At 35.1% G+C, this 12,608-nt stretch overlaps 2 protein-coding genes across 2 annotated transcripts in view; one reads left to right on the top strand and one right to left on the bottom strand.

Annotated features, from left to right (window-relative positions):
• Positions 1 to 4,400, bottom strand: part of LOC128992201 (apoptotic protease-activating factor 1-like) — a 34,728-nt gene extending 30,328 nt beyond the window's left edge. Inside the window, exons 1-3 of the mRNA XM_054415667.1 lie at positions 4,173 to 4,400; positions 1,828 to 2,043; positions 535 to 669 (exon numbers count right to left, since the gene is read on the bottom strand). Of these exons, the coding sequence (XP_054271642.1) occupies positions 535 to 669; positions 1,828 to 2,043; positions 4,173 to 4,310 (489 nt within the window). The 5' untranslated portion in view covers positions 4,311 to 4,400. The remainder of the gene's footprint in view (positions 1 to 534; positions 670 to 1,827; positions 2,044 to 4,172) is intronic.
• A 1,309-nt stretch (positions 4,401 to 5,709) lies between these two features.
• Positions 5,710 to 12,041, top strand: LOC128992260 (39S ribosomal protein L19, mitochondrial). The gene is made up of 6 exons (XM_054415745.1): positions 5,710 to 6,010; positions 8,284 to 8,529; positions 8,803 to 8,937; positions 9,430 to 9,617; positions 10,004 to 10,164; positions 11,862 to 12,041. The coding sequence occupies exons 1-6, from the start codon at positions 5,932 to 5,934 to the stop codon at positions 11,989 to 11,991; spliced, it is 939 nt and encodes a 312-aa protein (XP_054271720.1). The 5' UTR covers positions 5,710 to 5,931; the 3' UTR covers positions 11,992 to 12,041.
• Positions 12,042 to 12,608: the final 567 nt, after the last annotated feature.

Below are 12,608 nucleotides of genomic sequence, written 5' to 3'. Positions count from 1 at the left end.
CGATTGCGTGTATTCTGATTCAGTGTGTACATTCATACCACCACTCTAGTCTGTCCTACTCCATTGACCGCCTCACTTCCCGGTCTCGGTCCGTGTAGCCCTGATTGTTAACGTAACCGTGTAGTTTTTAACAAAATGAAGAGTCATACCATATTCAATATTCTATATTCAATTCTACTAAATTAATAAAGCGTATAATGTACGTTTTCCTCAGCCCTTTCAGTGTGTGTTACAAGTCTAGCTTGTGACGGAAGTTGGCAATTTGGTAGCCTTACTCCTAACCCTCTGGCGCTTAAGTACGGTAGTCTGTTGAATCTCAACTGCTAGCATTAGTGTTGCATTCAGTATCTGACTGTGACATGGTGGACGAGCTAATTGATGTGTTGCATTTTGCTTTTTGGGTTTTATTTTATTTGGATATAGACAAGAAATCATATATAAATCCAGCGTTTGGGTTAAAATTCGACTCTATTGTTAATAGCAAAAAAGAAGGTACATTTGGAAAATTAGAATTGTGTTTGTAGTAAAACTAACCTGAAAATGTTTAAGAAGTATTTCATCATGTAGCGCCTCTGCAGCCAAAGAAGACTTTCCACAGCCGCTCATTCCATGTAACACTACGTAGTCGCCTTTGTTGAGGTTTGTCAAAGCATTTCTCACATCACGAAGCTGAAATCAGAAAATATGACAGTTAGTTACTAATTAAATTATTTATTTTCCTAAACTTATTTTCAACTTTCTATTTAAGTAAATACTTATTGCAACTCGAGTCTACACACAGACCCTGCCTATGTAGACCTTTCCTTGTTTATAGAAGGTTTTTTACATTTTTGTGCACTCTATTTCAACAGTTACCTATTCATGTATTATTACATGTAAGTAAAATATTATAAGCAGTAATATTTATAAGTAAAAAAATATAATGTGTACATAAAATGTTACGGTATTGGAAATAAAATATTATTCCATTTCATTCTATTTTTTCATTTTTTAATAACTTTTATCTCAACATTATATTAAAATTTGTTTAAATGTTTTTGCACAAATATACCTAATCTTATGATTAATGTTTTGTTTTGTTTTTTGTTTAATGGGATGCTAGGCATGAGCCCGAGATTGTTTTCACATTACTTTAGGCTAGATCTAGGATGGCATTATCACTTATAGACGAAAGCCATTGGAAATTTTGTGGGATTTGAACTTGGTATCTTAGGGACCGGTCTCAGGATCTACCACTAGTCCAGCTCGCTCCCCCAAATCTTTGTTGTATTTTATAAAGTAAATGGGCTGCAAGGCACCGGTCACAACTACGGTACTTAGTAGCTCGTCACAAGGGGTACTGTTCGAGAATCAGTGTCTGTGGACAGCCTCTGGACATCTGCGCACGCAGACGTTAATCTGTCGACAGACAGCCGACCGGTGTGTTTTTGCCTTTATCAACTACCTACCAAGACAAATTTAAGTTCAGTTATCGCTACAGAAACTATTAATGTTGAGCTAGTCTAGTGTTTATAGAGTGCAAGACTTTAGTTCCTGAGGTCCCGGGTTCAAATATTTCAAAATCATCCCCCCAAATCTCCGATGGATTTTATCTTAGAAGTTATATTGCTGTAAACCCTAGGTCTAACCTGAAGTAATATGAAAAACCACCCCAGGCTAAGGCCTCGAGTCCTAGGACAAAAAAATGTTGACTGATAAGATTGTGTTTTTTAGTACCAACTACTTATGTAATAAGATTAAAAAAATACTTTCCTGTTTTAAAACTTTTGTGAGAGTGCAGATACCCTGTGACTTATTTTTAGGATTTGCTGAAATTTTTCAACTTACCAGATCAACTCTGGACACATTGATGAGAGGTTTGGCTGGAACTTTGCCGAAAGCTAAGGCTTCATTCAAATTTGCAGGTCTTGCTGTCAATGTATTTCTCAACCTCTCTTCAATCCACGAATACCAGTCTTTCAAAGAATCCAAAAATGGATTAAACCCTTCTGGTTTAGTGCATAAAATATTTAGAAATTTCTTATTTCTTTCTTCCTGTTTTCTCTGCAGGACAAACATGTGGTATTATTCACTTTACGCACAATTAAAGAGATGAAATAGGCCTACAAGTGGAAAAGTAAGTAGTTTTGTCTCTAGGGCCTATGAGACTTAAGTTACTGTAGGCTGTGATTTTATAGTTTAAATACATAGCAAAAGATCTTAACTACATGAATACATTTACCAAAATGCTTCCCAGACAGGCCCATCTGACTAAAGACAGACAAAAATTTGTATGGGTACCTAATAAAAAAGTAACTTACTGTGTAGGCCTACCGGTACTTAAAACTCTTGCACTTTTGTTTCCGAGAAAAACGACAACCATTTTTGGAATCAGCGTGAAATTTCTGACATTTTGAAAAAAAAATATTTTTGAATTTCGGGGGAGGTCCGGAGGTCAATATAATTGCCGCCAAGGTGTTTAGCAAAATACACGGTAATTATTGCGATGAGGGTGACCACTCACCAAGAGTACAAAGTACCGGTACTATAGTAATTTATATATCATTAGCAACAAGATTTTTACCTGAAAACAATGGTGCAAAAATTTTTCTGCTGTCACAATACATAACTGAGTTAACTACGATTTTTTGAATTTTATTTTAATGTTGTATGTTGAATCTGCTCTTCAATGTTTACACTAATCAAATTTCATGCTAAAATTTAATTATTGATTGATTATATGACATTTTAAAGTAAATATTACCCTCACAACCCACACTTAGAAAGGTAAATACATTGATTTAAGTTGGCTATATGTAATATTTGATTAAAATTAATTAACATTAATAAACACCTTTAGGTGTGGCGTGCTGCGCATTTTTGAAATTATTATTTATCGTGTTTGTAGTACTTTTTACAAAGTGCAAAAATAGTCTGGAGATAATATAAATCAACAACTCGATTCATAATAACCTAAATTTTACCTTCCTAATCTAACCTAACTTAATACAGTCACGAATCCGCATAACACCCAACCTACTAACCTCACATGTCTAAATAAGAACTGAAGTAATAAAATTTTAAAAAAATCTTAGTAAATTCAGTTTTTGTGACAGCAGAAAACTTTTTGCACCATTATTTTCAGGTAAAAATATAGTTTATAATGATATAACTATAGTAGGTCTACTCTTGGTCACCCTATCGCAATAAATTCCAAATACACAATATACTGATTCTTGACTTTCGGTTTAAACATTCGTTTCCACATACAGCCGATATTTTCTGTATCACGACAGCTGCCTGCTAGGGAGAGGTCTGATAACTGCACTAAGTATGGCATGATAGCAAGCAAAGAAGAAGTTGGGCGGAGAGCACTAGTTCACCACTCGCAAAGCTTACTAGCTACATCATACCTACTATCATATCGCTTTATATCGATAATGGTTAGCCTACATATGAATTCACTTGGAGTCGGATCGGAATCGAAAGATCAAACTGCCACCACCTACCACCGTCGCCATTTCAGATTATTAGAGTTAGAATGGAAATCCACCACACTGTCCGTGTCAGCTGCTGGAAATTGATAATATGGATAATTACATTGAGATTTTAGACGGGAGTGTTCGAGTACCATTATTATTCATAACTAGCTGTGCGCCTGTTCTACGGACGGGGATCTTTGTAGTCATCAGTTGAAACCCTCTTATATTATCGATTAGTAAATTAGTCGACTATCGATTAGTAAGTTGTCTCGAAGAACAAACGCGCTATCGATAAAGCGACCAATAAGTAGAAGTCATGACGTCACTGCGAAGCTTTGCGAGTGGTGAACTAGCGCTCTCCAAGTTGGGCAAAGTAACGTAAAAAGAAGAAAAAAATTAGGTCTAAATCCAATACTAGGCCTATCTTGAATCGAAATTATTATTTCATCCGATTATATATTGTACGGTAGCCTATTCTGGTTATAGCCTTCATCTTTTCAAGTCATAAATTAATAATTTTAAATTCCAACAATCGACTGATCAAAGAACAAGTTTACAAAACAGCCTCCTAGGCCTAAACCCTGTAGTATGGTCATCAATGAGGGTTTGAATGGAATAGCCTATAGAATCTGAGATACAAGCTCAGTAAAGGTGGCTAATTCAAACTTAGACTAGGCCTAGTTTTTATTAGCCTTATCTACACTATCTTACCAGGGAATTTATTTGCTCAAACTCTTCAGGAGATATTACACCTTGGTCTTTTAGAGTTTCTATGACATCACCATGCAAATCCTTAATAATAATATCACTATGCCTTATCAAAACATTGCGCTTGATGAAGCCATCCATGTTGAAAACTTGTCAAATGAAGTTAAATAGGCCTATAAGATATTAACTCAAAACATTAAACAAAGATAAAAACAGTAAACAAATTCATGGAAAAGACAAGACGACAATAACTTTCAAAACAAAAAGGAATTGTTTTTCTTCTGATCTGTATTTTGGCAGGCTTTTTTCTTTGGTTGTACATGTTAGGATAGTCAGAAAGCTACTCCATGAAGACACAGCGTTTAAAGCGTTTTTCAATTGGGGTGGGCCCCATTTTACCGAAGAACCACCATTAGCACCGGTAGCTCATTTGGCCGTAACTATGGAATAATAAAATTAATTTTCTATTTTTACATAAGAGGAGTAAGAAGGCCCCTAGGCTCATGTAAACTTGGACCCCCCATGGGCGTCATTTCAGACTTCAAACAGGGGCTTTATGAGGGGTGGCTTGAACAACCGGGTGGGCCGGGCTCCGGGGGTCCTCCCCCGGGCAATTTTAAGAAATTGGCTTTAAATTTGTTAGTTTTTAAAGCTTTTTCAAATTAATTTCATTTTTTATTCTTCTATCTGCGGCCCCTAGGCAGTCGCCTATCGTGCCTAATGGGTAATCCGCCACTGATTCAAACCACCTTTTTATCTTCCAGACCCTCATCAAAACCAAGGAGGAGGTGGGCGCTCTCGAGCTCAGGAGCAACATCCACTCGTACAATACGAGAAGTAAAGAGGATGTAAATGTACCCTTTGTTATATGCTTAAGAAATTACAAAGAATCTATGACATTGTAAGCCTTAAAATATTCAATATGTGTTATCTTGTACAGCCCGGAAACTTCCAAGTAAACAGTTCAAAAGGGGCGTGGAATGTCTCCTCCTGGCCAGCCCACTTGATAGTATTGATGAGTTCTATAAACTAAAAAAAGAATACAGTTTGTAAGAACTTTTTTTTACCGATGGCTTGCCGAGTGTGCTGTTTTATTTTATTCATTCTTTGCATGGTGAGTTTCAGGTCACATTATGTATGTATTTCCTTTTCTATTATATGATGTTGAAGGAATTGTTTTATTCATAAATCTTAATGTATATTTTATAATGTACTAGAAATTGACGTTTTCCAATGGCCTGTGTATTGTAAGTTATAAGGGAAATAAATTGATCTTATCTCTTAATTTGGAATAAACATATTTTTATGCAATTAATTCATATAGATTAACTTGTTATTATTTAAGTATCCTCTCCTAACAGCATCCAAAACTCCAAAGTCAGTTATAAAACTATGAAAAATCAATGCAAACATTACGAGTGAAAGATAAGCTGCATGACTTGTTGACGAGCCTTCACAATAAAATTATAAATAGACAAAGAAAGTAAAAAATGAATGTTGGCGTCTGCGCACTGCGCAGTGCGTACCCCCAGCCAGCCCAGAGCACTTTCACTTAATTGTTATTATAAATAAAAATTAACCTAATTCTTTGTACATCATCATACTCATTTGACACATCCAGAACCAGGAATAATATTTTCGAGGGGTTTTATACAATACTGTAAGCGTTTTTGAGAAAGTGATGTGATTCCAGCTCTGTGCTCGCTCGCTCGCTCATAGACAACCTAATTGAACATCAGATCAACCCTTTACTGGCTCAATCATGTCTCGCCTAAGCTCAATACTTAGACTTGGAAAGTATGAAAACGACTTATTTGGGCTTCATAATTTCAAAATTTTAAGTATGTATCGTCTACTTATTTTTAGTTGAAAACTGTTGCACATTATTCAGTTTATAATTAAGTTAGTGCTAGAATCAACCTCTAAGATAGGCCTAGCCCATACACAACTCGTAACTAACTTATTAAGCCCTAGATCCGCTGATCTAAAATAGGGTACAACAACAGCCTGTAGGCCTATATTCACTGAAATTTTTATTTTTGTGTTTCTACGCTGTTGGCAACTAAGAGAAGTTTGTTGTAAGGGAGTAGCCTAGTCTAATCCAGGTCTTAGTGAAGTGGTCTTATTACTTTCTAACGTTAACCTTTTAACCTATTAGATAGCATGGGTAGACTTCCGTATTTGTTGTCAAAAACAACCGAATAAAAATATCGATTACTTCATTCGATATATTAAATCATTTTTCTTTCGGTTGTTTTTGACAACAGATAGGCCTACGCAAGTGCACCTGATAGCATCTTAATTGATAGCCTACTAACCTTTCAGGATTTTCTGAAAGATTTGATTTTCAGGATTAAAGGCCATCACTAACCACTCAGCTATCCAGACAATTAACTTATATATCAAGGTAACTTCTGTATATTGTATTCTTCATTGTATGGTAACCAAAACTACGTTAATAATATTTCAATCAATTAATTGCCTAGTCATTAATGGCAGCTGGGTCCGGAAACTACCTATCTTGCTTGAAATCAAACCAGTGATCTTCAGATTTAAAGGCTACACTATCTACGGCTATCCAGACAATTATGGGTGATTTATTTTATATCCGACTCTATTGTAATAGCCTAACTTAAGTTATGAAACCAAAACTTTTGGTATCTTCAATTGCATCAATCTTAAAACCTATAACTAATCTACTGTTGGTATCATGTCATAGCCTAAGTTAGAATTTTTTCATTCATATAAGTTAGTATTTGAATTAAAATACCCAGGAGCATTCTAAAAACTCAAAAGGCTGCAGTCCAGCGCAAGGCATGGCACATTGTAGACTACTGTTCTGCGACTTAGGAGTGATGACTGATTACAGTTACAACTGTCTGGTACATGTTAAGGAAAACATAAGAACCTCAGCTGCAGACACCAACTTCATAATTACAACACTAGAAGAGGAGAAATTTTAAACATTCCTTTCTGCAGGCTGAGCAAGCAAAATACTGCTATCCTGTCCTTGGCATTAGGCCGTAACCATATGGACAAGAACACACAGTCACTCCATCCCATGAATTTTTAAAAGAAAGTCGAGGAACTACTAAAGGCATGGCCTCTCTATTCTATTTCTCTCGCCATTAGCTGTATGGGCTATTAATTAACAGCTGTGTCTAAGGAATATGTCGACCTTAGTCACTAACAAGACTACAACATCGCGCCACTCATCATACACTCATCTCCATTCATATTTGGCTTAAAATACCTACTTTGTACGGTCACCATTTCAAAGAAAAGTACCTATAAATTGTAAGTATTAAAGAATATTTTGTAGAAGAAAGTGATCAGTGGATCTCATGACCTACTGCCATGTTAACCAATTCTAAAGTATTAAAACTTAAACTTTTTGACAAAATCCATCCAGTCATTACTGGTCAGCGATGGATGTATGGTATAATAAGGTATAAGGTATTTTATGCAAACCAAAAGTAAAATAAACTAACCTGATCCAAACAAAATTACTAACAGCAATAATAATAATAATAAAAACTTCTTGATCAGTATCGTACGTGTCATTAAATTACCTGAAAGTACAAAAATACATCAAATAACACTTGTAATAATATATTTAACACTTATAATAGCCTACTGATTACTCACAAGACGATAAATACACGAAAGGTGGTAAGTGGTGATCGATTTTGATTGGTCACTCCAATCATCATCAGACCCAATAGACGAAATGATTAGGCCTATAAAAACTATAGGTAGTACAGTGGTCGAAAACTTGACCAAAAATATGTAATGTGCAGACTTCTTTGTTTTAACCCCAGGCTGTAAATAGAATAAGTGATTGGAATTTCTTCCATTTGTTTTAATTTCTATTTTATATTGTTATATTTTTGTTACCAGCATGGCAACCCATAAGGCCCATGAACAGTATGTATGCATAGATTTTCGTGCGATGCACATGATCTGAGAAGAGAGGTTTTCAAGAAACTTGATTGTCTATTAATATATAGGATTTACACTACCGTATCTGTTTTGAGTCTTAACAACTTCCAAACAAAATATTCATTACTATAAATACTGTTATCAACTAGGCCTAATAGGAGTTTTTTTTTAGGACTTTGCAAGCAAACTACAGTCCTAAACTCTACACAAGCTGATCCATCCCACCAAGAAAAAGTTCAAGAAGGCGAAAATGCAGTTGAAAAACAAAGAAGTACACTTAATCCAAATATGAGGTTCATGTATCCAGAATTTCTACCAGATCCAACAATGGAGAGAAGGAATCCAATCAAGGAAAAGTTGGAAAGGATGGACATGTTGAGAAGAAGAGCACAAATTGATATTCCTGTTTTTTATGTTGGTAAGCATAGTTTTAAGTTCTTAATACATAATTAATTATTATTATTATCAATTGAGGTGGGAACGCTACCAAGATGTGTATTTTATCCCAAATATGAGTGATCTAAATAATAATCAAGACCCTCTCAATGATTTCTGAAATGTGTTCACAAAAACTCTCTTCATGTGGCTATGACTAAACTCACCTGATTGCATCTTAACCAGGTCTCATATTTTTTGCAATTTTAAAGATAATTTTAATGAAATTCAATAATAGGGACTTTTTAACTTACAGGTTCTATCGTTGCTGTGACCAGATCTAATGAGCATGCTCCAGACAAGTTCTCAAGATTTCTCGGAATCTGCATTGAGAGAGCTAATAGCGGCTTGCAGGCTGAATTCACTTTGAGAAATGTCATAGAAGGCTTAGGTAGGTATTCATCTGTTTCTCTAAGAAATAACTCTAAAAATTAGGTGTAGGCCTAGGCTATTTTCCAAATAATTTATTCAAAATGTTGGCAGACAATTAAGAATTTTATTCTTTATGCTCACAACTGTAACCTACGTAATATAATATATGCTTTTTTTCTGTTTCGAGATAGGTTTAGTAAGTGCCTGAACATTTAAATATGTGTGTAGTTCCAAACTTTTCAGTAGTTTTATGTAGTTCAACATAAGATTTTGATGTTATAATATTATGGCTTGCTTACTTACTGCCATTGCTTACAATTTTTAATAGCTTATAATACTCTGCCTCTAGGCATTTTGCTTATACGTGCACTTTCCAGCCTACTTAGTTCTTTTTCCAACTGGCCCTTCATCTCGAATTCGGCAGGTAGACTTCTCCAAAAACAAATTGTTAATAGTTTGCGTATGTTAATTAAAAGCTATTGCATTTTATAAATATTAACTTTTGTTTTAGGTTACGAAATGAAGTTTTTCCTGTATGATCCAACCATAGTGAAATATGAAGTGCTGCGTTTGGAGAAACGGCTCGACGATCACTTGTTGTACCTGCGCGATGCTCTACCTGAGTATTGCACCTTCCCTCTGGACATGGAGCCAGAGTTCCTACCTGATGGGGCGGAAGTACCTGTGAATCCGGTGAAGGTGAGTTGTAAAAATGTTATGTTCAATCCCTCAAATGTTTGCACTTTTCAGTGTCTACTTCGTCAATGTTAGACCAGCCACCTATCCTACAGTCAAAAATCCATTCTCTCTTAGTTTTTGCTATTATAATCATGGTCAAAATCCATTACGTGCCCACAACTTCAAAACTTGTTAATATGAACTGATTTTTAACAAGTGTTTTACAAGATTTTAGCCACGATTGCGGGACACGATGATGTGTATACTACCATGGGAAATTGTCTCAAAATTACCGCAAAAACATTGTAACAGATAGGCAATGACACGGTCAGATTAAGCGAGGAGTTGGACTAGCCGGGGCGGATTAGCGGATTTTCTTCTCTAGTTTTTGGTTTATGTTTATTCAGGTGAAGTTGAAGCCGAGGCCGTGGTGTGCCCGCTGGGAGAGGTCCGAGTGCAAGGGCCTGGACATGGAGGTCGTGGACTCGTATATCACGGAAAAGATGAAAGCCCAGAGAGCTAAGCTTGTTACTCCATGGGAGAAGTATGACCTGATGAAACAATATAGGTGAGCAGGCAATTAATCATTTGCTTACTTATTAACTAAAATCAAATTTAATTTTGAAACCTACACTTTTCGAATTTTACCAAACATACATTAATTTTGCTGATCCAAGAGACCCCTCTAGAAAAACAGGCCATGCTGCAGGATCTATTGCTTGCAGGAAATCTACACTTGTGGATAGATTCACTGCCATATCCCATATGTTTTAGGTAAATAACCTAGCTGTTTGTCAGATTTTTACGGTAAGATTTTAGTACAACTATCCACCACTGTGACGTAGTGTTGCACTGCCCACGCTGCAGCATGGCCTGTTTTTTTAGTAGGGCCTTGGTTCATCCCAGCACCAAACCTAAGTCATTGAGCCAATATCTTTATATTTTAGCTGGTAGGTACTGATCAGGGGGACTGGTCATTTAGGAGTCTTGGATATCATTTAAACAATTAAATTACAAAATCTCCTGACAAGTATTTAATTTTTAAAAGTTTTAAGTCACAGACTTTCAATAACTTTTTATTATTTAACAAAAAATGAAAATAAAATATTTAATTATATTTAGGTTTGAAAAAAATGGGATTGTGATATAGTTTATTTTGTAAATTATGTATTTCCCATAATTAAAATTCCCAATTATTTATCAGACAACTTCCATTTTTTTTCTGACATCAGCACCCGTGCCACTCGTAGAGGCTCTCACCTTTTATCTACACCAATTCACCGGTCAACAGTTTTTAACAAATCCTTCTTGGTATCTGCAATTCGATTGTAGAATTCTCTTCCTGACCATATCAAATCTATAGGTAACCGTGCGAGGTTTGGGGCAGAGATTAAATCTATTATATTGAGCAGCAGGCTTGAGTGAGTCTTTGGCGCTGGTGTGAGGGGTTGTTGGCGGCTTGTGTGAATGGTATTTTTGTAGGATTAGGTACTTAACTTATTTTTTCATGTTTACTAATTTAATGATTAGGCTACTTTAGATTATTTAAATTTACTTATATAAGTGAATAAGTTTTTATTTATTTATGTTTAGAGGTTAAGTGGTAGAGAGGACTTGCAAGTCCTAACTTCGCCTCTTAAATAAAGACATTTTTCATTTCATTTCATATTTAGGAAACAAAATAGTATCTTTCATCACTAGGGAGGGCATAAAGTGACTCTTTTCGACCCAAGCTCGGAAAATGAGTGAGGGTTGAAAAGACACTTTATGCCCAAGTGATGAACTATATTTTTGTCATATTGCACCAATATTTCAGCAAACTAAGTTACAAAACGATTATAGCTTTAATTTAAAGATAATCTCTCAAAACAACTTCCAAATTGTTTTCAACATTGCTAATGCCAACAAGTCGCTGTTTAGTAAGTGATTCTATTATAGACTTTTTACTCCCTAGGGACTAAAAAAAGAGTAAAAGACTATTTTAGTATACTATTTTAGACCTGCAACGCATGTATTAAAAACTAATGTTTTTGCTGCAGTATGACAAAAATTAATTTTACTGTGCACCGCTTAGCTACCATGCTATATTACAGAAAGGTTTTATTTTATACCAAAAGGTCACTGGAAGTCGCAGATTTGTTGATTGAGACCGATTTACTCTATTCACTGCAACCGCTATTATTCATATGAGAAACCGTAATGTCAAAAATGAAGTTGTTGAAACAGACTATTTTGTGTATTAATTACTCTTTATACTCTGTGTAGGAAAACTATTCCTGAGGAAGAACAGAATGAGATATACGCAGAGGTTTCTTCCGAACTTCACAAACAGGAGCTGACCAAAAAGAAGATGAAGAAAAAGAGGGAATTTATCAAACCGAGAAAAGTTGGTTAAAGCCATCTATACGTTTTAAGTTGATTAGTAAATGTATATTATGAATAAAATTGTGTTTTTCTCTACCTAGTTTACCAGCAAATCTATCTGTGAATTAATTTGTTATTCAAACAGATTTAAAATGTTTCTAACTTGAGAAGATTTGTAGTCAAAGTCTTTTAACATATTAAAATCTTGCAGTTATATTTAAAAAAAAAAACCATATTAATTTTTAGGTAAAGTGTGACTTAAGACTCTAGTCTATACCTTGAGCTACAGAAATTAACTGTAGTCTTATCCATTAATAATGTTCCTCATTTGAGTGTTTTGAAAACTGATAGCACTCCTATTTTTTTTTTATAATTAAAAATAATATCTGACAAATTTGCTTGAAAAGTTGTGGCTACTTTGACAGGATTTATGTGATTTAATAAATTTATAAGAAATTAAACAAGATTCTAGATTTCATAGCAAGATCAAATGCACATCATTAGAAAGGCAAGGTCCATACAGGAATGCTAGTGTTCACATGGTGGACAAAAAGATGATAAAAAATGATGGCTTGATCCTAAAGCCGGGTTGTGGTTGCTGGCCGGGTTTTCCTAGACGCAGAAGCGGAGAGCAGAGAAGAGATTAAC

This window comes from Macrosteles quadrilineatus, unplaced genomic scaffold (assembly GCF_028750875.1).
Source record: "Macrosteles quadrilineatus isolate MER2022 unplaced genomic scaffold, UCM_ALF_1.0 Scaffold_4__1_contigs__length_99947679, whole genome shotgun sequence".
Lineage (NCBI taxonomy): Eukaryota > Metazoa > Arthropoda > Insecta > Hemiptera > Cicadellidae > Macrosteles > Macrosteles quadrilineatus.
The sequence above is the reverse complement of the archived record's forward strand: the minus strand, read 5'-3'. Positions and strand labels throughout refer to the sequence as shown.

Bases quoted from the DNA above. Each gene is read 5' to 3' on its own strand.
- LOC128992260 (XM_054415745.1), top strand. From the start codon at position 5,932: ATGTCTCGCCTAAGCTCAATACTTAGACTTGGAAAGTATGAAAACGAC. The intron at 6,011-8,283 runs GTATGTATCGTC...GTTTTTTTTTAG, and splicing joins TCATAATTTCAAAATTTTAA to GACTTTGCAAGCAAACTACA. The intron at 9,618-10,003 runs GTGAGTTGTAAA...ATGTTTATTCAG, and splicing joins TACCTGTGAATCCGGTGAAG to GTGAAGTTGAAGCCGAGGCC.